The sequence below is a fragment of the Perca flavescens genome, chromosome 2 (genome assembly GCF_004354835.1).
Source record: "Perca flavescens isolate YP-PL-M2 chromosome 2, PFLA_1.0, whole genome shotgun sequence".
Lineage (NCBI taxonomy): Eukaryota > Metazoa > Chordata > Actinopteri > Perciformes > Percidae > Perca > Perca flavescens.
Genome location: NC_041332.1, coordinates 82,715 through 107,311, shown reverse-complemented (window position 1 = coordinate 107,311; position 24,597 = coordinate 82,715). Strand labels below are relative to the sequence as shown.

The 24,597-nt window shown below is 39.4% G+C and overlaps 2 protein-coding genes across 3 annotated transcripts; both read right to left on the bottom strand.

Annotated features, from left to right (window-relative positions):
• Positions 1-5,785: 5,785 nt before the first annotated feature.
• On the bottom strand, positions 5,786-8,024 carry LOC114573134 (acylphosphatase-2). 2 transcript variants are annotated; one of them, XM_028605087.1, is made up of 4 exons: positions 7,819-8,024; positions 7,502-7,518; positions 7,207-7,316; positions 5,786-6,333 (listed from the first exon to the last, which is right to left on the bottom strand). In XM_028605087.1, the coding sequence occupies exons 1-4, from the start codon at positions 7,931-7,933 to the stop codon at positions 6,219-6,221; spliced, it is 357 nt and encodes a 118-aa protein (XP_028460888.1). In that variant the 5' UTR covers positions 7,934-8,024; the 3' UTR covers positions 5,786-6,218. The 2 variants fall into 2 exon arrangements, with proteins under 2 accessions (XP_028460888.1, XP_028460897.1); XM_028605096.1 differs by having other exon boundaries at positions 7,926-8,024.
• A 97-nt stretch (positions 8,025-8,121) lies between these two features.
• Positions 8,122-23,231, bottom strand: LOC114573126 (equilibrative nucleoside transporter 1). The gene is made up of 12 exons (XM_028605075.1): positions 22,669-23,231; positions 20,508-20,589; positions 18,615-18,787; positions 17,034-17,173; positions 14,655-14,789; positions 14,468-14,565; positions 14,304-14,382; positions 13,989-14,056; positions 12,867-12,975; positions 12,474-12,559; positions 9,444-9,643; positions 8,122-9,242 (listed from the first exon to the last, which is right to left on the bottom strand). Exons 1-12 carry the CDS (start codon positions 22,692-22,694, stop codon positions 9,131-9,133), a joined length of 1,308 nt encoding a protein of 435 aa, XP_028460876.1. The 5' UTR covers positions 22,695-23,231; the 3' UTR covers positions 8,122-9,130.
• Positions 23,232-24,597: the final 1,366 nt, after the last annotated feature.

Here is a 24,597-nt window from a genome sequence, read left to right as displayed (position 1 = left end):
AGGAGCGCGGTCGGCACAGTGCCCCGGCCCGCTGGCGTGGAGTGGCATACAAGCCAAACAATTGGGATCACAAGCAGTCCTCTCAATAAAACCAGTAAAACCAGCATCGTGTTGCGCTTGAGCACCGTGTTGTGATTTAAAAACACCAAAAGTTCATAAGAAGCCACATACAATCCCACAAAACAAACAAAAACAATGAGGCAACAGCACGAGGTAGCCCGAGTCGCAGCAGAGCAGCGCCAAAAGTTCCTGCTGGTTAAGTGACAGAATTCATTGCTGTACTTTTTGAAATTATAGAATGTGTTGTGAACCCTGGCTTGTTATGTTAACATGAGAGTTTAAGTTTAAGTACTAGAGTTTTAATGGATTTTATTAAGCACTTTATTGTGCTTTTATGAACATTTTCCCTACTGTGCCAACTTTTGTCAAATTTGGGTTAAGGATTTGGATATGGGTCTGTCTGTCTCTTGGGAGGACCATGCGCCAAATTAAACAGTTGAGAAAGGGACTGAAAGATGGGATGGTATGGCCCCTGCTGACATCTAGGCCAGATGTTGTCCACTTCCTTTCCTGGTCACATGGCCAGTTGAGGACAGTGATGATGAAGACTTTGACTTAGACTCCACCTGCCGCATCACTGGCTTTCTAAGGATGTTCGTTGAAACAGGTATAAACACCTTATTTGCTCTCTTTACAAATGCTTCTATGTCTCATGGATAGATATGATCAATTAAAGTTGAACTAAATGTCTTGAATCCATTTTATGACTTTGAGCTTCATCAGGTACCCTGGCCCAGCTGCTGACATTCTGGGTTGGCTGGGAGATGCTTCCTCCTGAACTGAGAGTGTAGATTTCTGGGGGAACCCTTCGTACATCCTCCACATGCTTTGAAACACTAAAGCTGCCAGCTCATTTCAAAATCAACATGGACTTTGAGAAAGCACTTGTCGCTGCCATAAAAGTACTGGATTTCGGCTTTTTCAGACAGATGTCAATGCATACACTGTTCAGATGAATTGACACAGGTTCAGTGTCTTTGAAAACATTAACACACTGTGCAGTAGTTGACCATTTTTTTTATTCATATCATTTACTGAAATCAAACAGTTCTGCACCTTCAGTGCTAACAGTACAGCATTCATGTTAGTCATTTTGTGGACCATAATGAGACATGAAGCTTCAAAGTAAAACAGCTTTTTTTAAGGAAAGCAAAGGGACTGACAGAGTGCCTCCATGAAGGCTGTGAGGTCCGTTCCAGTCGATCCCATACTCTTCAGGAACCAGAATGGATGACAAGCATAATCAATCTTGTACTTAAAACTAGTTTGACATGTCATTACACAAGATTGTTATTTTTGGTCACCAAGTCGGTGAGAAATTAAATGTTAGTTATTAAATTCAGTTTTCTAAAATAATACAGCTGTGCATAGTATGCACTGTAGAAACTACAGCTCACAGTTTGATCTTTGAAAGCTCGGGAGACTTTATAAAAACAATAATCTATAATAAATGTTTCATTTAAAGTACCACATTTAGCACAATATTTTCTCCCATAATTCCTTTGGGGAAACTATTTTAAAAAGTGTTTAAAGTTGATTGTTCTCTAACCTCAGTAGGATCCTCCTCAGGGCCTTGCTCTTGGTAACTTCTCCAGAGTTTCTGTGGTGACTGATTCCTTTCTTTTCTAAGACCACGAAAGTTCCAAGCATCTCGGAAAGAGTCGAGGCTTTGCTGAATCAGTGGAAGGAAGATCCGGTGCAGAGCTAAAAGATGGACTTCATTGTCTGGATTCAGTGTTCCCTGATCTTCCAGTGAAGTGAAGATCTTATAGAAGAGGTCCAGGGCATGTTCATAAACATCTCTCCACATCCTCTCTATTCTGTGTTTAGGATAAAATTGACAAATTGTTAATTTATGTGACATATGCTAAAGTACATTCAACTGGTACATTAGTTGTGTGAGCCTAGTTGCCAAACATATTTCTTTACCGTTGATTGTGGACACTTCTGCCTGTGATGTGTGAATTCCTGTCGGTACCTTTTCTTCTGATCATGAATTCTGCTACATCTGCATTCTTCTCCCCTTTATCAGACCGTACCCTTGATGGCAGCCCATACTGTTCAACAGCGGTGGTAAAGTTCTGTAAGACCGTATAAGCTCTATTATTGCCAGCCACAGTCAGGTAGACCACTAAACGACTGAATCCATCCACCCCACCATGGACAACAAATCTCCACCTGTTGTGAACACATGAAGAAAGGGCTGTATTAGCTCACCTGTGTTGTTTACTTTATATACCTCTGATTGTACTGCTACTTTACCAAATCAGTTTCTGTTAAAGTACTCAGATGACTCAACTCTCCTGACCTTATTGAACAAAGGTGATGACCCTAAGCTGTATCAGGGAAATGTGGATTGGTTAGTTGAGTGGTGTGATAACAATGCTCTCATTATTAACACTGTGAAGACAGAGGAAATCATTTTTGGAATAACTCAAAATTGTCAACTGTCCTTAGTGAAGATTCATAACTCAGAAATTAGTCAAGTCTCAGTCTATAAATATTTGGGTGTCATGATAGACGACAATCTCTCATGGACTTTTCATATAGAATTTATCTGCAAAAAAATACAACAGCGTGTTTATTTTCTTCGTAGATTAAGATCTTTTGGAGCTAGCAGTCAAATCATCTCTGTGTTTTTCACATCAGTAATTCAGAGTATGAGGCTTTACTGTAGTACTGCTTGGCTAAGTAGCCTCTCAGTTAAAAATAAAACAAAGTTATTTAATCAGATTAAAATTTGCGCAAAGATTATAGGACTACCGGTAGTGCACTCCTTTCAGGAGGCTCACAATAACAGTATGCTTAGACTAGCCAAAATTATTTCAAATGACTCTTTACATGTCTTGCACAGTGAATATCAGCTTCTGCCTTCAAACAGACGCTTTAGAGTTCATTCTTTTAATCGTATTAGACTTAAAAACTCCTTCATACATCAATCTATCCTATTGCTAAACCATTTACATTAAACCCAGTGCAATATTTATTTCAGGGATATACATCTCCAAGACTTTGTCTGTGTGTATGTTTACACTACCGGTCAAAAGTTTGGGGTCACTTAGAAATTTCCATTCCACTCCATTCCAGACAGAATACCAGCTGAGATCAGTTGCATTGTTTTTTTAATCAGAACAGCAGTTTTCAGATTACATTATGTGCTTACATAATTGCTAAAGGGTTCTCAACTGTTGTAGAAAGAAGTGGCTGAAGAAATGCTTGAAATCCATGTTTTTTGGTCTAAACGTCATACCCAAATTAAAAGTGGTACAGCTCCCATATACTTTGACACTCAGGGGTGTGCCTGATATCATTGGAAAGGTGATTGATGTGGGTGTGTTTGTGTATTTGAGAATTGTTGTATTTTGTATTTCTTAGGCTTTTTTCTTTGCACTTTTCAAATGGAAATAAAAAAACGCACAGACATATCTGTAGAAAGAAATCATATAAAATCCCTTTTTTGAGTCTTTTGGTGTCTGGATTGTTTCTGTAGTAAGCTGAGACATGTGGCTAATGCCCTGTGGCGTCTGTCACCTGTCAAATGTGTGTGCAGTGTATTCTAATCACTTTACAGATGTATGACTTGGACGGAAATAAAACACCTCCATTCTAGCCTCTGTAACTCTGTGTCAGTAAGGCCTAGAATCGCCCTGACACTTGTAACAAAAACGTGAGAATGTTTCCTTTCCAATGATATCAGGCATACCCCTGAGTGTCAAAGTATATGGGAGCTGTACTACTTTTAATTTGAGTATGACGTTTAGACCAAAAAACATGGATTTCAAGCATTTCTTCAGCCACTTCTTTCTACAACAGTTGAGAACCCTTTAGCAATTATGTAAGCACATAATGTAATCTGAAAACTGCTGTTCTGATTAAAAAAACAATGCAACTGATCTCAGCAGGTATTGTGTCTGGAATGGAGTGGAATGGAAATTTCTAAGTGACCCCAAACTTTTGACCGGTAGTGTATGTCATGTACTGTTGTTATATATGTTTTCTCTGTTTCCTTATTTTGGAGTGTATGTCATCTGTGGTAATGTCTCATGTATGTTTGTTGGTGTTATTTATCTCATGTATGTTTGGATGTATGTGTATGTCCTCATTTGGATGTATGTGTATGTCATTCACTGTTTTTGGATGTATGTCTACATGCTCATTTCAAACAAGCTACCCAGGGATGTACAAAGAATTTCAGCCTTTGGCTGACAATAAAGTTGTATCGTATCGTATCATATCGTATGAAGAAATACAACTTTATTGTAAAACAATTATAATGAAACGTCTAGAAAGATGCATTGTTTATCTGCTAATATCACTGACCTGATGAGCTTATGGTGGCCATCTATATGCCACAAAGAGTTTGGGCCAGGAACAGAATATTGCCGTCGCCTTAATACACACAGCCTCATACGTCTCATGTAGACTCCTTCTGCATCGACTCTGCGTAAAGACTCTTGCAGTCTTGAGACTGAGGGGAGGAAATTAAAAGGAATAACCACACACTCACTTGCTACTTATTTTGAGGATATAGTGGTGTCATAATAAAATGCATGTGTGTAAAACAGCCAACTATTAGAGAACCACCACAGCCTCAAAAATGTACTGTACTGTCACATATTGTCCCTATTAAAATATATATATATAGATAGATAGATAGATAGATAGATAGATAGATCCCACATGCTCGAACAGACATGACCTGAGATTTTTCGCCTCCTATGATTATATCCTTTTCTATGATTATTAAAGTATTTCTGATTCTGATTCAAGGGGTCAGAGCTCCAAATTAAAAATACATTTAAATAATGCCCATATTATTATACTCACTTGGAACACGCACACCTCTTGCATTCAGATGACCACGCATTAGCTTGCAGCCGGTGTTTGGATGACTGCTGTGAATTTCACTTACAATATGGTCTAACTCCTCATCATTCACAGCTGAATAGAGATCTGTCTTTTTGCACAAACAAGAAAAACACAACATCAAGTAATGTTACCTTAAACGTTATATTCTTTCCGAGTATATGAGAGTGGCAATTCATAAACAGAAAACTCATGAATTTAGCGTAAATACCTTAAACAGTATTGTTGCATGCGCCTCCTGATGGTCATCTTTGACACTCCGAACATTGCTGCAATTTGACCAGCAGGAACTCCGCAAAGAACTTGATGCTCCAGAACTGCACTCGGTATGTCAAACGGCAAACGCCCCGGTCCCTGTGTGTGTTGGGCCTGATGCGCCCTCGTACCAGAGAAGTGGTGGAGAACTTCTTCTAGATTTGCAATCACTCTGTGGTCGATATCTTCGTCGGCATTGCGGAAATGACTCCAACGACTTCAATAAGTTCCTCTGCTTTACTAGCTACATGCTCTGCGTCAGCAGGTCCTGCTTCTACATCCTCTGCTAAGTTTAAAATGTCTCTCACCAACTCCCTGGAAAGTTCACAGAGATTCTCCATCATCTCTATCCAGGTACTCTACTTCAGACCAAAGCAATGGATAAGACTAGATTCACGTTAGCCCCACCCACTGAGTTTGATGGGTCGGTTTGACAGTTTTAAGTAATTCATGAAGCACTGCAACTCAGGACCATGAAATGTAAATAGTGAAATAATTATATATGTATTTTACATCAAATTAATCGGTATTTTAATTAATTAATGACACATTTAATAACACATTTATGTATTTAATTCAGATTTTAATTAATGACACATTTAAGTAATTATTTAATGGTGTATTTATTTATTTAATTGTGGCACTTTCAGTCCTCCATAAATCTAAAGTGCACTAATTGTGTATATTTAATCAGATGTTTAAACAATGTGGAATACAGTATGTTGGTGAAACTGCAAACAAATTTAACCAGAATCACTCATCATAGACATAATAGAAAAGAAAACCCACACACATCTGGTAAAACATTTTTACTACATGGATGGCAGTCTGTTCCAGCCACCGTAGTTGAATGTAATTTAAGATGGAATAAAGCTCAGAGACTTCAAGCTGAAAAGATTTGGATTTCTAAATTAGACACCAGACATCCTAAAGGTCTCACTGAGTTTGAGGTTCTGTATGGAGCTGGATCGTGATGGATGTTGCAATAAATTGAAAATCTTCTTCCCCCTAACCCTGTCAGAGGTGTCTGGGCATGCTCAGTAGCGGGTGGAGAAGCCGTGGATTTCCAGTTTAGAAATGTCCCTCTCGTTGGAGAAGACTGCTCGGTCGATTCGCGAGCTTGGACTGCCGACGCTCTTCAGCCAGAGTTTCCTGAAAAACACAAGAAGAAGAAATGTGTATAAACTTTTTCTGATTTGCTCTAATGATCGTTAGCAGAGTCATGAAAGGTGGAGGTATGACTAGGTACTCACAGGTGTTTTCACAGGAACTGAATGTTTAGAAGAAAGTAGTTTTAATGTATGTAATGTAATGTATTGCTGATGTGATATGTGGATTATTGTCTGTAACAGAGACTGTTATTGAAACACATTACTGATGAATGTCTCCCTGGGAAAAAGGTTGGGTTTCACAGCTGGGGGACACTAAAGTCAAAAACATTTTGTTGATTTTGCAGCATCATAAAAACAAAGATGAAATAACAGACTCAGCAGCACTGCATCAATAAGCAAACATTATCACTGGAACAGTTATGAGAAAAGTACATGATGCCTATCCTATCATGCCGACATAAACGTATGATCAGCGTCGCATTATAATCCTAATATATAACAGTCATCCAGCAGCAGACAGAAACCTACTTTTATGTCGTAGGACCTGCATAACAACACAACCATCCATTTATTTCTAGTGCTGTCTGCTGTAACCATCCCAGGTCCAGTTACATCATGCATGTGTCAAACCCCAAAGCTCATAACTGTGTACAACCTTGGTTAAAAAATGTGTTTCCTCAAAACAGTGTAAAAACGGTTTGCCATTGGCTTTAGGCTATGCTTTCTCTCACTTGGTGGGTATGTCAGATGTGTTACCTAATCAGGAGCAATGTGTCGGTAAACCCGATGGATTAAAAAAAGCATTGTGCTTGCGTAACACAACAGGGTGTTTTATGCTCTTTGAAATAAACATTTAGCTATGTTTTGTTGCATGTGGAGGCAGGTTTTCACTGACTGGTCAGTTTGGCCTTACATCTCATTGACTTTGTCTTGAGGTCCCTGGATTTGACCAATCACGGTTCCCTGTCTGGTGTTCTTCACCCAGCCACTCAGTCCCAGACTCTGGCCGTGATCCTCTGTGTACTGGCAGACAGAATCACAGATTCAGAAAACTTTATTTCCTCCTAAAAGAAAAACATTCATTATGCTTCAATAGATTACGTTTCTTAACATTATATCATTATGACATATCAGGATAACAGTCAGTAACAGTAACAGAAATATTAATATTTTAATGTGAACTGAGAGAAGTTAAACATTAAGCTCACCATTCTGAAGCAAACACCTAAAAACAGACAAAAACACCTCATTAGGCCTAATGAGCATAAAACTTTATAGAGTTTATAGACATACTGAAGGGCTTCTTTAATAAAAAAAAGTAAAGCTGCAGTGATGTCACATTTCTGTAATATGATTTAACGAATTTATACACAAAACCTACAACTGTCTCAGGAATATGTATTCATATAGCAAACATATAAGAGAATCTTAGACAAAAGATATATTTCATGAAATCTTTATCTAATCTACACTGACACAGAAACAAACCTTTATACAGTTTATAAGACTTCATGCATACACCTACCCTGTACATTCCCAAAAATCTCAAAATCCAAGGAAGTCAGTTTGTTTTCAGACATAATAACGTTAAAGAGACAAAATAAAAGCACAAACAGACACATGAGCACAGACCGAAACATTTCCGTCCACCTTATGCTTAACTGTGCTCAGCTTGCTTATTTTTATCTCTGATATCTGACACGACTGTCAGAAATAGAACATCAGGAGCCAGAGCAGCTTCATGTGTGAGAATAAGAGCAGCTTCCTGTAACATTTTAAAATGAAAATCATTACAGTTGAACTGAAAATAATAAAAAAAATCTTCTTGTACTTTAGACAGTAAACTGTTTAATGTGAATAGAAAAGTATATCTGTTTGGGTCTTTGTGATGATTAATAACATTTTCTCTTTCATAACTAATTCATTTGTGTGTTTTTCTATTGCACTCATAAGATACAATCAGATATAAAAGACAGGAAACACATTGAGATGTCGGAGATGAGCAGCTGTGAAGCTTTGAATACACTTATTACACCTAAGTATAATATCATATAACATTTATATATGTACCATTTACTTATGAACCAGAAAGGGCTTTCTCACTTCAGCATTTGCTTCACTTTTCAGTTTAATTCATCCAAGAACCCAAAAAGCGCAACAGATTCTGATATTAATATTAAACCAACGGGAGTCAAGCTCACCAAATGTCTGCTGATGGATTCGGTCTGCAGGCATTAAACAGTTGACATTAAAGAGGTATTACCATATAATATTGTGGTATAATATAAACTATAATAGGATATGTTGATGTTTCCAACGAACGTTTCCAGCTAACGTTTCCAGTGAATGTTTCTAGGACCAGAGCACTCATGGAACAGTCACCATTAAACACATGGTTGGATTAAGAAAAAGATGATGACTTGGGTTAAAAAAAAGTATGTTTGTTATGTAGGGTTAGGGTTATGTATGAAATGTGACATAAGTTAAGTACGTTACTTATTTAAAACAAGTTAAAAATAATTCAAAACAAAGGAACGTTGACTTTGTTTTACACGGCCATGAACAGCAATGTTTTGCAGACTTTGATTAGAAAGCTATTTAGCATCAACATTTGAGGTTCTGATAGTCAGCTGTACCTAACCCTGCACCCCAAACACAAAGGTTTTAATAAAAGGTTTTCTCCCAGTCAGACCAGTAACAAACAGAACGTTTGTCTTCCAGTTACTCCAGCGGTAAGCAGGTGGTTTCCTAAACCAGTTAAACCAGTCAGAAGTAGGTAGTTTTCCAGTTAGTCCAGTAATACAGATGTAGTTTTCCAGTTAGTCCAGTTAAACCAGTTAAACCAGCGCTCTGAAGAGGAAAGACAGAGCGGCTCCTAAAGCCAGACCCAGAGACAGAAAGAAAGCCATGATGGCTCCGGCTGTTTCTGCTTCATGAGGAAGAACATTCCTGAAACAACCAGAGGGTTTTATTAGTTATTATCACATTTATTAAAACATGTATTTATTGTTTAATTTATTAGTTATCACATTTATTAAAACATGTATTTAACGTTTCATTTATTAGTTATCAAGTTTATCATAACATGGTTTGTTGTGTTTCAGTGTGTTTGTTGTGTTACAGTGTGTTTGGTGTGTTTTCGTTTCTTACTTTGGACCGAAGCACATGCAGAGGCTGGCCAGGTATCCATTACTGAAGGCAAAGAGGATCATGAAGAAGATGAACCAGCCGTCGTGATGGAAGAAGACAGGCAGGTGTAGACGAGGCTGAACGTTACACAACATGAAGAGAGGGAGGAAGCCAAGACGACACACGATGAACAGGGGAAGTACCAGACTGTCCTTTCCAGGCTGAAAACAGAGAAAACTGATATATAAATTAACTTATCAATACATTTATACATAAGTCAAACAACATGAAGAGAGGGATGAAGACAAGATGACACACGATAAATACGTGAAGTACCAGACTGAAATGGGCTGAAATCACAGACAACAACCAAGGGGTATTGCACAAAACCAGGATAAGGGATTAAGCTGAGATATTCCAGTTATCCTGGATGAATTTAGCCTTGACTTGGTTGCACAAAAGCAGAGACACCTAAGTAACCTTGGAGATTTGTTCTGTGCAGCTGGCCTGCTCCTGACCAAGCTAACAGCCAGGCTAACAGCCAGGCTAACAGCTAGCCTGCTCCTGATCAGGCTAACAGCCAGGATTTATTAATCCTGGAGCCTTTTCTGTTCACTCAGTGGTTTTACCTTTTTTTATTGCCCTGCATTAAAATACAACAAGTGCATAATGCTGTTCAGTTAAAGGTGCAGTAGGTTAGACTTATAAAACTAACTTTCTGTCAAATTTAATGAAACTGCCCATATGTTCCAGTAGAACTAGATTAACCAGTAATAAAAAAAAAAAAAATCCAGCTCCTCTGGCAACACCTACAGCCTGTAGTGTGATTTACAAAAATCCACCGCTCCTTGTTCAGATGCACCAATCAGGGCCAGGGGGGGTGTCAACTGCATGTCAATCACTGCTATTGCACACATATTCATTCTCCCTTGTGGGGGGAGGGGCTTAGGAGCCCGTTGGGGCTTCAGCAGAAAGGGGGGAGGTACTCAGAAGTTATAGATGTTCAAATTCTTTGCCTAAGCACTGGATCTTCACAATCCTACCTACAGCACCTTTAAGAACTGATATTATTAGGGGTCCCAGCCCGAGTCTGCTACAACCGGCGGTAGCAAGAGCTACGCCGTTTGCACAGCAGGGCGTTTGGCCCTATAACTCCCACACCGTACACCGGACATTCAAAAACCATATATCTACGCATTCACTGGATCCAACTGAATCTCATGATATAGGCCACGGCCATTTCCGCCTAGACTTTTATGCGAAAAATTGCAATTTATAGAAAACGTACTTTTTCGATCTCCTCATAGACCGTGCAACCGATTGGCACAACATTTTGCAGGTAGCATTTCCAGATGGGTCTGACAAAAAGTTAATGAAAAGAATTTTGATAGGATAAAAATTGTGCATATTACGCACAAACAAATTTGTGTAGCTAACTATGAAAACACCAACTTTGCCATATCTCAGCCAAAATAAATGCTATCAACACCAAACTTTATATTCTTGTTTGCCGTGACCATCTGGAGGTCGCTCATGCGTTTTACGAAAATTGGTCACTAGGGGGCGCTACAAGTACAAAAAGTTTATATCTCATGAACCACTTATCTGATATTTACTAAATTTGATGGGTACCATCTAGGGGCACTCCTGAGGCCAACCCTAGAGTGGGGTACTGAGGGGTCAAAGTGGGCGTGGCCTATGGGACCCAAGTCTAAATTTACTACAGAAGTGGAACGCTATATACATTTACTAACTACTGCTCTCAAATGAAATATTCAAGGAGTTAGGCTAATTATTTCTACAAACAAACTGTTGTACACTTTGCCTGAAAAGCGTCCTTAGGTAATTTATATTTTAGCCCATACGAGAGAGAGGAGAGAGTGAGAGAGAGGGATATGTAGGCATTACGTTCTAGCATTGTAGATTAGTGGTTGTAATGGATCTTCATGGTAAATTTCCTGAGTAACAGTCTTCTGCTCACTTTTAAGGCAAAGAGTACAACTGCTTATCTGTGCAAATAATAATAAGCCTAACTCATTGAAATTTATGACAGTTTCAGTTCAGAGCAGTGGTCAGTTAATTTATATTTTTATGCTGCTTACGCATTCAGTCGGTCCGTGACCTTCTGCCTCACTTTCTCTCGCTGTTTCATTACAGTGGCCATGTTTCTTATTTACAAATAATGTGTTTGACATTATAATACTTTCATATGAAGCTGCTGCTCACTCTTTTAAGAATACACAATGCATATTCTCCATTTTAGCATCAGTAAATCTGTGATCGACCTTGCAGTCTGTTAAAGAAAGCCTACCAGAATGACTTCATCCTGAATCGACCTAGTCTCTCCTCCTCAGCCTGACCTAGTCTCTCCTCCTCAGCCTGACCTAGTCTCTGCTCCTCAGTCTGACCTAGTCTCTCCTCCTCAGTCTGACCTAGTCTCTGCTCCTCAGTCTGACCTAGTCTCTCCTCCTCAGTCTGACCTAGTCTCTCCTCCTCAGTCTGACCTAGTCTCTCCTCCTCAGCCTAACCTAGTCTCTGCTCCTCAGTCTGACCTAGTCTCTGCTCCTCAGCCTAACCTAGTCTCTCCTCCTCAGTCTGACCTAGTCTCTCCTCCTCAGTCTGACCTAGTCTCTCCTCCTCAGTCTGACCTAGTCTCTCCTCCTCAGCCTAACCTAGTCTCTCCTCCTCAGCCTGGCTTGGCCTTCATAAAATGCACCAAGCCAGGATGCACAGATTAGACTAGGTCAAGCCTCGCTTTATCAGTTATCCTGGATTCATAAATTCTACTTTTGTGCAATACCCCTCTGATCTTTAAATTAACTTATCAACAGATTTATACAATTAAACAACATGAAGAGGGACCAATATGAGACCACACAGGAAGTTTCTGAGATGTCCTTCCCTGGCAGGAAACACACAGAGACAACAAGACAACTGATTGATCAACTTAGCCAACTTTATAGTCGAGGTAGAGACGGAGGAAACACTAGCAGCTGTTTACTGTAACAGTCTTAATTATAGACTGTATATATTTATTCATATTAAACTCACCCACATACAGGCAGCCGTTAGGCTCCGGCCGGCCCAGTCACACAGGTTAAAGAGCAGAAAACAGCTGACGGGAATAAAGTACCGCTCTGTTGGAGAAACAGTCACAGGTTAAATACAGGAAACAGCTGATTGTGATTAGGTACCACTCTGTTGGACAAAAGAGTGAGAAAGCACTTGTAGTTTTTGCTGATGCTAACCCAAGGTAAACAAAAGAGTCTTTATCTGATTTCATCCGATGCGAGATGCTGACGAAAAGGAAGAAGAAGCTGAGGGGAAATCTCAAACAAGCAGAAAGAGAGAGAGAGAGAAATCACTCAAAATAATTAGAATATATAAACTACTGACAGAGTGATATAAATGAAATATATAAATGGAGCAGAAGTGCCGACTCACCCCAGGAGCCTCCGTCAGCAAGGGTGGATTTGGTGTCGGCGGTGATGGCGGGAAACGTGCCGATGGTGACGGTGAAGGTGAAACAGACAGACAGAGCCAAAAGCCAGATCTGAGGGTCAAAGGTCAGCAGTCAGGGAGACACAAATATTGAACCAAATGATATACATGACAACTAAATTATTTATTAGAGCTGCAACAATTACTCGACTAATCGATTAGTCGATCAACAGAAATGTAATTGCTAACTTTTTAGATAATCGATTAATTGTAAAGTAATTTCTTTTGCTGATGTCCTGCATTTTTCTGTTTATATCAAATCAAACTGAATATCTTTGAGTTGACAAAACAAGACATTTGAGGACGTCATCTTGGTCTTTGGGAAACACTGATTCTCATTTTTCACCATTTTCTGACATTTTAGAGACCAAACAACTCATCCATTTATCCAGTAAATAATCAACAAATTAATCCAAAGTGAATATAATCACTAATATAATACAGATTATTAAAAAGTAAATGTATCTCCTGTCAACAACAACACTCACACTGTCACTGAAAAACATTTAAAAACCTTTTTTAAAAAAACTGACATTGATAGGTACATCGCCATGGTTACTTATGTTGCACATCTAACGGTTAGGTTAGAAATAACAGATCAAAGCACCAATCAATGCGCTTGGAAAATGGCATCACCAATAATAGAAGATCCCGAGTCATGCTGTGAAACAGCGACATGACTGTTATGTGAAGGATAGTTCGAGCACCAAAACTACCTCTGCTATGGGTACTTTACATGAAGTTAGCCTACTTATCACTTTGAATCATGGTTTCATATTTATTTACTATTTGTTCTGTTTCACACTGCCGGGGTTAGAGCAAAAACAAAAATCATCTGAAAGGCTCAAACACACCACAAGAATATAAGCAACACATTATTTAATGGATTACACTAATATTAAAGGTTTGCTCTTAGCTCTGCTGCACTATGACGTGTCCATGTTTGTGATTGGTCGTCTGCAGCAAACCCCGCCCCTTTCATGTGAACAGGCTGTTAGACTCACCGGAAACCAATCGTTCTCATCAATGATTTCATCGATAAATCGGTAAAAACCTGTCTCTGACCTTCTTAAAGATTTTAATCAAGGAGACAGCCTGGTGTGTGTTTGGATCAACTGCTTCACCTTTACTCTCTGAAGAAGAAGAAGAAGAAGAAGAAGAAGAAGAAGAAGAAGCTCTTCATTTATTCTACTGAAAGGGTAGTTATGGAAACTGAAAGTCAATAAAAGAAAAGATTTGACTTCAGAGTACAAAAACTATATGTAATAAAACTATGATGAAATTAAACGATTATTACTAATAACATGAGGTAAAAGAATCCAAACAACATTTAATCTAAACATGTAAATCCCAGTTAAATATAAAGTTGTGTGTTCGTACCAAGGTTCATCAGATTTACAGAGTTCTCTTCTTCTGGTCTCTGGTTCCTTTTTCTCTGCTGATAAAACTGGAAAAACTCCTGAAAACACAAACACACAACCTGAAATATGTGTGCGCGTTTGTGTGTGTGCGTGCGTGTGTGCACGTGTATGCGTGTGTGTTACCAGTTTAGGCAGCAGGATGTAGGAGAGGACAGACAGAAGAATAACAACACAGGCTGTGATGAAGTAACCGAACGCTGCATCATGAAGCTCTGAGCCGCCTGATGGGGGGGGGGGATAAAATGGAAGATGAAGTATTGATAACAAGTTATAGTATATTATTATATTGTAGTTGGGTTATTGATCAGACTTGTGATGGCGCAGATCATGGCGAAGGCAGCAAAGGTTCCAGCGAGTCCCTGACCGCTCATGATGGGAGTCGTATATGAAGCCGGCAGCAAGCCGGCCATCCCAAACAGACTGCCCTGGAGAATAGCTCCGAATGCTGGAAACACACAGACACAATGATCAACAGACAGACAGTCAGACACAATGATCAACAGACAGACAGTCAGACACAATGATCAACAGACAGACAGTCAGACACAATGATCAACAGACAGACAGTCAGACACAATGATCAACAGACAGACAGTCAGACACAATGATCAACAGACAGACAGTCAGACACAATAATCAACAGACAGACAGTCAGACACAATGATCAACAGACAGACAGACACAATGATCAACAGACAGACAGTCAGACACAATGATCAACAGACCGACAGACACAATGATCAACAGACAGATAGTCAGACACAATGATCAACAGACAGACAGTCAGACACAATGATCAACAGACAGACAGTCAGACACAATGATCAACAGACAGACAGTCAGACACAATGATCAACAGACAGACAGTCAGACACAATGATCAACAGACAGACAGTCAGACACAATAATCAACAGACAGACAGTCAGACACAATGATCAACAGACAGACAGACACAATGATCAACAGACAGACAGTCAGACACAATGATCAACAGACAGTCAGACACAATAATCAACAGACAGACAGTCAGACACAATGATCAACAGACAGACAGACACAATGATCAACAGACAGACAGTCAGACACAATGATCAACAGACAGACAGTCAGACACAATGATCAACAGACAGACAGTCAGACACAATGATCAACAGACAGACAGTCAGACACAATGATCAACAGACAGACAGTCAGACACAATAATCAACAGACAGACAGTCAGACACAATGATCAACAGACAGACAGACACAATGATCAACAGACAGACAGTCAGACACAATGATCAACAGACAGTCAGACACAATAATCAACAGACAGACAGTCAGACACAATGATCAACAGACAGACAGACACAATGATCAACAGACAGACAGTCAGACACAATGATCAACAGACAGACAGTCAGACACAATGATCAACAGACAGACAGTCAGACACAATGATCAACAGACAGACAGTCAGACACAATGATCAACAGACAGACAGTCAGACACAATGATCAACAGACAGACAGTCAGACACAATAATCAACAGACAGACAGTCAGACACAATGATCAACAGACAGACAGACACAATGATCAACAGACAGACAGTCAGACACAATGATCAACAGACAGTCAGACACAATAATCAACAGACAGACAGTCAGACACAATGATCAACAGACAGACAGACACAATAATCAACAGACAGACAGTCAGACACAATGATCAACAGACAGACAGTCAGACACAATGATCAACAGACAGACAGTCAGACACAATGATCAACAGACAGACAGTCAGACACAATGATCAACAGACAGACAGTCAGACACAATGATCAACAGACAGACAGTCAGACAAAATGATCAACAGACAGACAGTCAGACACAATGATCAACAGACAGACAGTCAGACACAATGATCAACAGACAGACAGTCAGACACAATGATCAACAGACAGACAGTCAGACACAATGATCAACAGACAGATAGTCAGACACAATGATCAACAGACCGACAGACACAATGATCAACAGACAGATAGTCAGACACAATGATCAACAGACAGACAGTCAGACACAATGATCAACAGACAGACAGTCAGACACAATGATCAACAGACAGACAGTCAGACACAATGATCAACAGACAGATAGTCAGACACAATGATCAACAGACAGACAGTCAGACACAATGATCAACAGACAGACAGTCAGACACAATGATCAACAGACAGATAGTCAGACACAATGATCAACAGACAGTCAGACACAATGATCAACAGACAGATAGTCAGACACAATGATCAACAGACAGACAGTCAGACACAATGATCAACAGACAGATAGTCAGACACAATGATCAACAGACAGACACACAGAATGATCAACAGACAGACAGACAGACAGACACAGACTGACTGACTATTCTTAATCATCACATACACACAGTACAACATAGTGAAATCCTATTAGTGTATTTGACCCATCCTAATTGTTAGGAGCAGTGGACAGCTATACATTCAGCATCTGGGGAGCAACTTGGGGCTCAGTGTCTTGCTCAGGGACACTTTGACATGTGGCCGGAGGAGCCTGGGATTGATCCGCCAACCTTGAGGTTCAGGGGCAACCATTCGACCTCTGAGCCACAGACAAACAGACTCAGACTCAAAGTTAAACTTTGACCCTCAGACTTAGACTCACAGTTGATGATGATGATCTTCACCATGGTAACACAGAAGAAGGGCAGCGGCTCGAGAGGAACTTTGACAAGGACAGCGGTGGCCATAAAGACAAACATGATGATGAGCAGACTGCCCATCACTCGCAGACGCTGAGGAATACTGCCACAGAGAGAATAAGCTCAACGATTGGCTGAGAGTTTGGGGGGTTATGTTAGGAAGAAAAGCAGCTGAGGCATAAAAAACGGAGAAACAAACTGTCAAGATAGCAGCATGTATCATGTATATATATACAGAAGAACAAAGCAAACAGAAATCTTGGCTGGTAACAAAGAAACTGATTAAAGAAAGATGGCAACAGTCAGAAGGTTTGAATGTTTCTTCTCAGGACATGGAAAGTTGTTTGTTCTCTAAAGTCCAGTTCAAAGCAAAGAGTCTGGCTGAGACAAGTGTAAACTTTAGTCTCCTTGTATGTCTCCGATCTGCAGCATTCTGAAAGCTGACAGTTTTTACCAATGAGACAAGACGGTGTATAATCTGCATGGAAATCTCTCCGTTCTAACTTCAGACGTTTTAGGCTTTTTTTTAGCTGGATATCATTTGTAGCATCTTAAATATGAATGAGAAGAGTGATAGTGAGCTACAGAGGCATTTCTAGTAGCGATTAAAGGGAGAAAGTGTTTTATTTCTCTGATTTATGCTTTGTTCTATTGTTGCTCCTTCTCTTAAGTCTCTCTGTAGCTCTCTCCACCACATACCATGCTCACCGGGCTCGTTGAGCCTGCATCTAGAACTCTGCCCTTTCCACTAGCTGACAGTTCCTATAGTTTGTAGCTGACTTGACCAGCTGACTTCTCTATTGGCTGTTGAAACAGGTGCTGGAACCCATAAAGGTTCTCCAAGAACTAGCCAACAATCTCAGATCTCCCTTAGGACTAATTAACCTTCTTCAAGGACATCTATAACCTCAAAAACCAAAGTCACCCCAAAAAAAAACTACCCCCTCCCCAGGATCACTGTAAAGTCCTGAGAAACTTCTGGATCTTCCTGAAGAACATTAAGCAGTTCAGTGAGAAAACCTCTTTACAACTCTCTAAACCCAGAAAACCCAGGATGTTCTCTACTGAAGGGCCCAGGGCCACTGCTTGGGTTGACGCCAGTTCTTAGTCGATACATGTGATGACATCAACACGAGCATACTGCTCAGACATCAACAGTTAAATCTTTAATAGCATCAACAGACGTTAATGCAGCGTATATATTTATGAGACACTCTGGGCTCCCCAATTTCAGATCACATTTCCTGTTGAAACATGTTTCATTGTAGATTTATGTAATAGTGATTTTATAGCAGTAGAAAGTGCCGCTATAACCCTGTTACAGTCAGTTTTTGGCATTAAGTGTTGATGCCTGCAGAGTATGCCGTGTTGATGTTGACACATGTATCGGGTCTGATCTAGCATCTACCCACCACTTCAGACCCCTGGCTTCCATGAATTCCTGTCATCTTCCTTGTTGATTTATGTGTGTTGTTGGACTCTTCTTCATTGGTTTTAGTGTGTTGTTGGACTCTTTTTTGTTGGTGTTATGTTACAGTACTCACAGTGAGTGCAGTAAGGAGTTGAGGCAAGTGCAAAGGAGCAACGGCAGCATGGCGCACAGCGTCATCACGTTGTTGAATTTAGCCTCCAGAATGCTGCGATGTTCACCTTCTGCTTCTGTCTGATTGGCTGAATAATCGACCAATGACGAGTCCTTCAGACGGCTGGTGAAGTACTTAAGACACAGACACAACCATTGTGTTATTCTGTTTACAATATTCAGACTCAAACAACGTGTTGGCTGACTTCCTGTCTGTGGCTCTCAGCTCTGCGCCCATTGGTTCTACTCTAGATATACAGTATCTCACAAAAGTGAGTTCACCCCTCACATTTTACTAGATATTTCATTATATCTTTTAATGGGACAACACTGAAGAAATTACACTTTGCTACAATGTAAAGTATTAAGTGTACAGCTTGTATAACAATGTGCTGTCCCCTCAAAATAACTGTCAGCAAAGTGTAATTTCTTCAGTGTTGTCCCATTAAAAGATACAATGAAATATTTACTAAAATGTGAGGGGTGTACCCACTTTTGTGAGATACTGTATACCCGTAGATACTTCACTGACTGTTGCAGTTCATTACAGCAATACGTCAAGGTGGCCGTCAGTTTGGGACGGACATGTCGCGCCGCTTAATGCATGCAAGTCTATCGAGGCAGAGGTCTATCCACAATGAATTTCAAATAGATTTTCAAACGGTTTGCTTTGCTACAAATGCCTAATCTTGTGTAGATAGTAACAGTATACAGCTTTAAGCCTTAAAGGTCCAATATGTGACACAGCCAGTAAAGTGATCCCGACTGGTGCTGGCTAACGCCCCCATGCTAACCCTGCTAACCTTGCTAACGTTACCAGATGACCAGGCAAGCGGGCCACGTGTAGCCTGTTCAGCAGCCGTAGCCAACAACGGTGAGTTATTTGAAGTCAAAATAGGGGGGCTGTAAATCAGGAAGAGAGGACCGTGGGTTTGCAGTGTGTTTAGTTTATTTTGATGTAATTCTAACACAATAAAGTGTGTTCAGTCGGGTGGAGAAAACGGCAAGGTAGTGTCATTTTTAGCAGTTCTCAACGTAATTCTAAGCCGAGGAAGTGTGTCTGTCCGTCGAGTAGAGAGCTCCGCGTGAGCACGGGCTTTTATGACTGTCAATATAGCCAGCATCTAACGTTAGCTACTCAGCTGTGCTGTGGAGTAATGTCTGGTTATGTGAGACTAGCATCTACCGTTAGCTACTCTGCTGTGCTGTGGAGTAATGTCTGGCTATGTGAGACTAGCATCTAACGTTAGCTACTCCGCTGTGCTGTGGAGTAATATCTGGCTATGTGAGACTAGCATCTAATTTTAGCTACTCCGCTGTGCTGTGGAGTAATGTCTGGCTATGTGAGACTAGCATCTACCAACATTGTTATGGATGCTGCGGTCGCCTGGCAACCTCCGTGAACTTCGAGTCTGGGCAGGAGGGGGCCGGGGAGACGACTCTCTCCAGTATTTTCAATTTGTACTGCAATAACTATTTTAAACACTAGCTGTCAGTATTACATTTTGCATCTTTAATATAATAACAGGTGAATTATATAAAAATGCAGTCATGAAAAAGGAAATTGTCTATAGCGACTAAATCGTTTCTTTTGTCCCAGGCTGTAAACACGTTAAATTCTCCTGTAAAGTTTGGATGTTTGGATGGGGAATGACTCGCCTCAAGCAGCTGCTCAAGGAACCGCTAATATCTGAAATAAAATAAAAACATTTTACCTGGCACAAGCTAGCATTAGGTTAATTCAGTATCAGGACAGTCACTTAGACTGGACTGCTTCCCCATCCTTCAAAATAAAAGTTGGTTCAGAGCAGAAGATGGTGTGTAGGTGGAGCACAGACAGGAAGTGATGTCATACCATGGTAGCTGTCATGAAGAAGTTCCAGGGCAGCAGCGTTCCCAAACCGAGCATGAAGAAAATCAGCCAGACACCAAAGTACCTGCAGAAAGACATTTTCAAAGTAAAGAAATAAACATTTTATTATGAAACACATGAACACTCCTTATCTTCATATTTACAACCATCTAACCCTGAAATATTAAAAACATCCTAATACGTGTAGTTTACTCTGAGCAGATAGAAGACTGGGTATCTGCTCTTTCATAGGGGGGCACATTAACTAATTTCACAGGCATAAGAAAACAAACAACACATTAATCAGTCAATAATTATCAGTCAGTCAGTCAGAGTGGCAGGAGAGTCTGATCAGATTTGATCACAGATTTTGACATTGAAGAGAACGTCTCTGCGTCACCCTGTCATCGATGTATTTGTGTCTGGCTACCAATAAAACTCAATACTACATTATCCCTGTTATTACACAGGGACCTACCAAATAAATCAATACTACATTATCCCTGTTATTACACAGGGACCTACCAAATAAATCAATACTACATTATCCCTGTTATTACACAGGGACCTACCAAATAAATCAATACTACATTATCCCTGTTATTACACAGGGACCTACCAAATAAATCAATACTACATTATCCCTGTTATTATACAGGGACCTACCAAATAAATCAATACTAGAGGGATAAAATAAATTAATACTACATTATCCCTCTTATTACACAGCTACTTACCAAATAAATCAATACTACATTATCCCTGTTATTACACAGCTACTTACCAAATAAATCAATACTACATTATCCCTGTTATTACACAGCTACTTACCAAATAAATTAATACTACATTATCCCTCTAATTACACAGCTACTTACCAAATAAATTAATACTACATTATCCCTGTTATTACACAGGTACTTACCAAATAAATCAATACTACATTATCCCTGTTATTACACAGCTACTTACCAAATAAATTAATACTACATTATCCCGGTTATTACACAGGTACTTAACAAATAAATTAATACTACATTATCCCTCTTATTACACAGGTACTTGCCAAATAAATCAATACTACATTATCCCTGTTATTACACAGGGACCTACCAAATAAATCAATACTACATTATCCCTGTTATTACACAGCTACTTACCAAATAAATGAATACTACATTATCCCTGTTATTACACAGGTACTTACCAAATAAATACTACATTATCCCTCTTATTACACAGGTACTTGCCAAATAAATCAATACTACATTATACCTGTTATTACACAGCTACTGTACTTACCAAATAAATCAATACTACATTATCCCTGTTATTACACAGCTACTTACCAAATAAATCAATACTACATTATCCCTCTAATTACACAGCTACTTACCAAATATATTAATACTACATTATCCCTGTTATTACACAGCTACTTACCAAATAAATTAATACTACATTATCCCTCTTATTACATAGGTACTTACCAAATAAATCAATACTACATTATCCACGTTATTACACAGCTACTGTACTTACCAAATATATTAATACTACATTATCCCTCTAATTACACAGCTCTACTTACCAAATATAATACTACATTATCCACATTATTACACAGCTACTGTACTTACCAAATAACTTAATACTACATTATCCCTGTTATTACACAGCTCCTACCAAACATATCAATACTACATTATCCACGTTATTATACAGCTACTGTACTTACCAAATAAATCAAAAATTTGACTCAAAATATTGCTTATGCTAAAGAAAATACATGGTTTAACAATGGAGCCTACTCATAATTCACATTAAACTGATCATAGCTGTGTCCATAGCAATGGTCAGTTACAGTATAGAGAATTACACAGCTTTGTTAAATACTTGATTCTGATTGGTCAATCTTGGCATTCTGCTGTACTGCATGTTGCCATGGACACAGTTGTGATCATAAAGTCTATGAAAGGACCATTTTAAATCAATAAAATAATTTTGTATCAAATTATTTCTTCAGTAAGTAGTTGTGTAATAAACATCATAATGTAGAGCGAGACGGTCATTATCATGCAGGACCCGACACACACAGTAAAGGATTTATGGAGCCAATAAATCTACTGAACACCGAGAATATGAAAAGTTGTTTTTGACTCACTTGTCTCTCGGGGAGCTGACAGCCATTTTCCTCTGAAGAACTGATGGACTGAAGAACTGATCAGATTGAGATTTTCTCTTGGTGTTCTGCAAATATTTTCCTCGTCAGTCAGAATCTGTTCTTGATTGTTAAACCTAAACACCAACCAGCTGCTCTCTCTCTCTCTGTTAAATTATTCTCTAACTCTTTATTGTGTCAGGAGTCAGTTTGTTAAATATATGTTTATATTCTGTCCATTTGTTGAATATTCTGGCAGTTAAAGCTTTGTCTCTTTCAGTCTTTCTTTCCAGTCAGTTGTGAAATATTTCTTCCTGTATCAGTCACGTTTTTTTAAAATCCTGCTTCCTCTCTCTTCATGCTGTGTTTCGTCTCTCTTCTTTCTGCAGTTTCAGCAGAATCAGTTCTTCAGCCAGCAGAGACCTTTGACCTCTGATATCAGTTCAGTGGACTTTGTTACTGTTTAGATGGTGACGATGTAATAACAGAACAACACCACAATTCAGTTACCAAGAAGAAAATATTTTTAACTTCTTTAGAATCTAATTATTGTCAGATTCAAAGGAAACAAATGTTTTATTATTCATGATATTAAATGATAAACTGTTTGTGATCTTTAAATGTCACACAAAAGGTGGAATAAAGGTTTGTGTCATGTTATTAATGTTGAATAAAGTTGTTTGTCTCTACCTGCACATTGAACTGTTTCACCTGTGTGACTCAGGTTGGTTTTATAAAACTAAAGAAAAAACTACAAAAGCACATTACTTCTCTGTATTTCTGTGTTTATATCTTCATGTTTATATCTTACTTACATACTCATTATCTACTAAAAGACTAATCCTGCAGCATTTCCAGTTTAAGTCAGTATTTGTAATAAAACGACTTTTAACAACAGCTAACTGATCAATAATTAACAGCAGATCAATGTGATCAGATCATTAATCATTAATGAGAGGGTGAGGCTTTGCTCGGCTGTGTGTTCTGGGCTCTAACAAACGTAGTCAAAGGGTTCTGGGGAATCGGCTGGAAGTACTTGGAGGTAATGAAGTCTGTCTGATGTAGCAGGAGGAGATAATGGTCCAACCAGAAGACTCACTCAGGCTGAGAGCTGGGGAACACTGGAGACATAGTGGCATGGTGGCTCAGTGGTTAGCACTTTGGCCTCACAGCAAGTTGGCGCTGCAGAGTTCGATCGCCAGTCCAGGCAGCGCCTTTCTGTGTGTAGTTTACATGTTCTTCCCATGTTTGCATGGGTTCCCTTCAGCTGCTCTGGTTTCCTCCCACTATAAAGGCATGCATGCTGGGTAACTAGGGCTACAGTTGAAAATTAGTCTTCTGGCTAACTGGTGCATTTACAGAAATGTGCATTGTCCTAGTAACATTAATAAATCGTAGAAGAGTGCAGGCTTGAACAACTCTTAGTCCAGAAATCCAAAAATACATAAACAAAAAGTAGAAAACACAAGCACAAAGAGCCACTGAACTCTATCGACTGCAACAGAACAATGTGATACGGGAGTGGAGTCTGGACCAGGCTTTATCAGAGAGATAACGAGATGAATATCAGGTGTGCCTCGTTACACAGTCCCAGCTCCGCCAGCCAGCCACAGACTGCCAGGGAGAGAAACAGGAAAACCCACCAAACAGCAGAAAGAAACAGCACCATGACACATTTGCATGAACGAAGAACTGTTTGAACTCTGTATTGTTTCCCAGCCATCAGTCTGTATTTTCTATGCCGTGGTCAGTGCATTCCTGTAGATCTTGAGTGTCTCCTGTAGATTAAACTGAAGTCTTTTATTTCAATAAGTCAGACTGTAGAAAATACTCTCAGTTTGAACAGGAGACAATATGACATGAGAGGGGGGGTAATATGTGAACTCTTCTTTAATGTCGAGAAACAAAGTGAATAAAACAAACAACCAGCTT

What these genes read in the sequence shown, in the direction of transcription:
- LOC114573134 (XM_028605087.1), bottom strand. Translation starts at nt 7,933, where the DNA reads ATGTTTCGGTCTGTGCTCATGTGTCTGTTTGTGCTTTTATTTTGTCTC. An exon ending in CAAGACAAAGTCAATGAGAT is followed by an intron (nt 6,334 to 7,206) that starts GTAAGGCCAAAC and finishes TGTGTTTTTCAG; the next exon opens with GAAACTCTGGCTGAAGAGCG.
- LOC114573126 (XM_028605075.1), bottom strand. Translation starts at nt 22,694, where the DNA reads ATGGCTGTCAGCTCCCCGAGAGACAA. An exon ending in ACATCCTGCTGCCTAAACTG is followed by an intron (nt 14,383 to 14,467) that starts GTAACACACACG and finishes TTGTGTTTTCAG; the next exon opens with GAGTTTTTCCAGTTTTATCA. An exon ending in TGATTAAAATCTTTAAGAAG is followed by an intron (nt 12,976 to 13,988) that starts GTCAGAGACAGG and finishes TTTGACCCTCAG; the next exon opens with ATCTGGCTTTTGGCTCTGTC.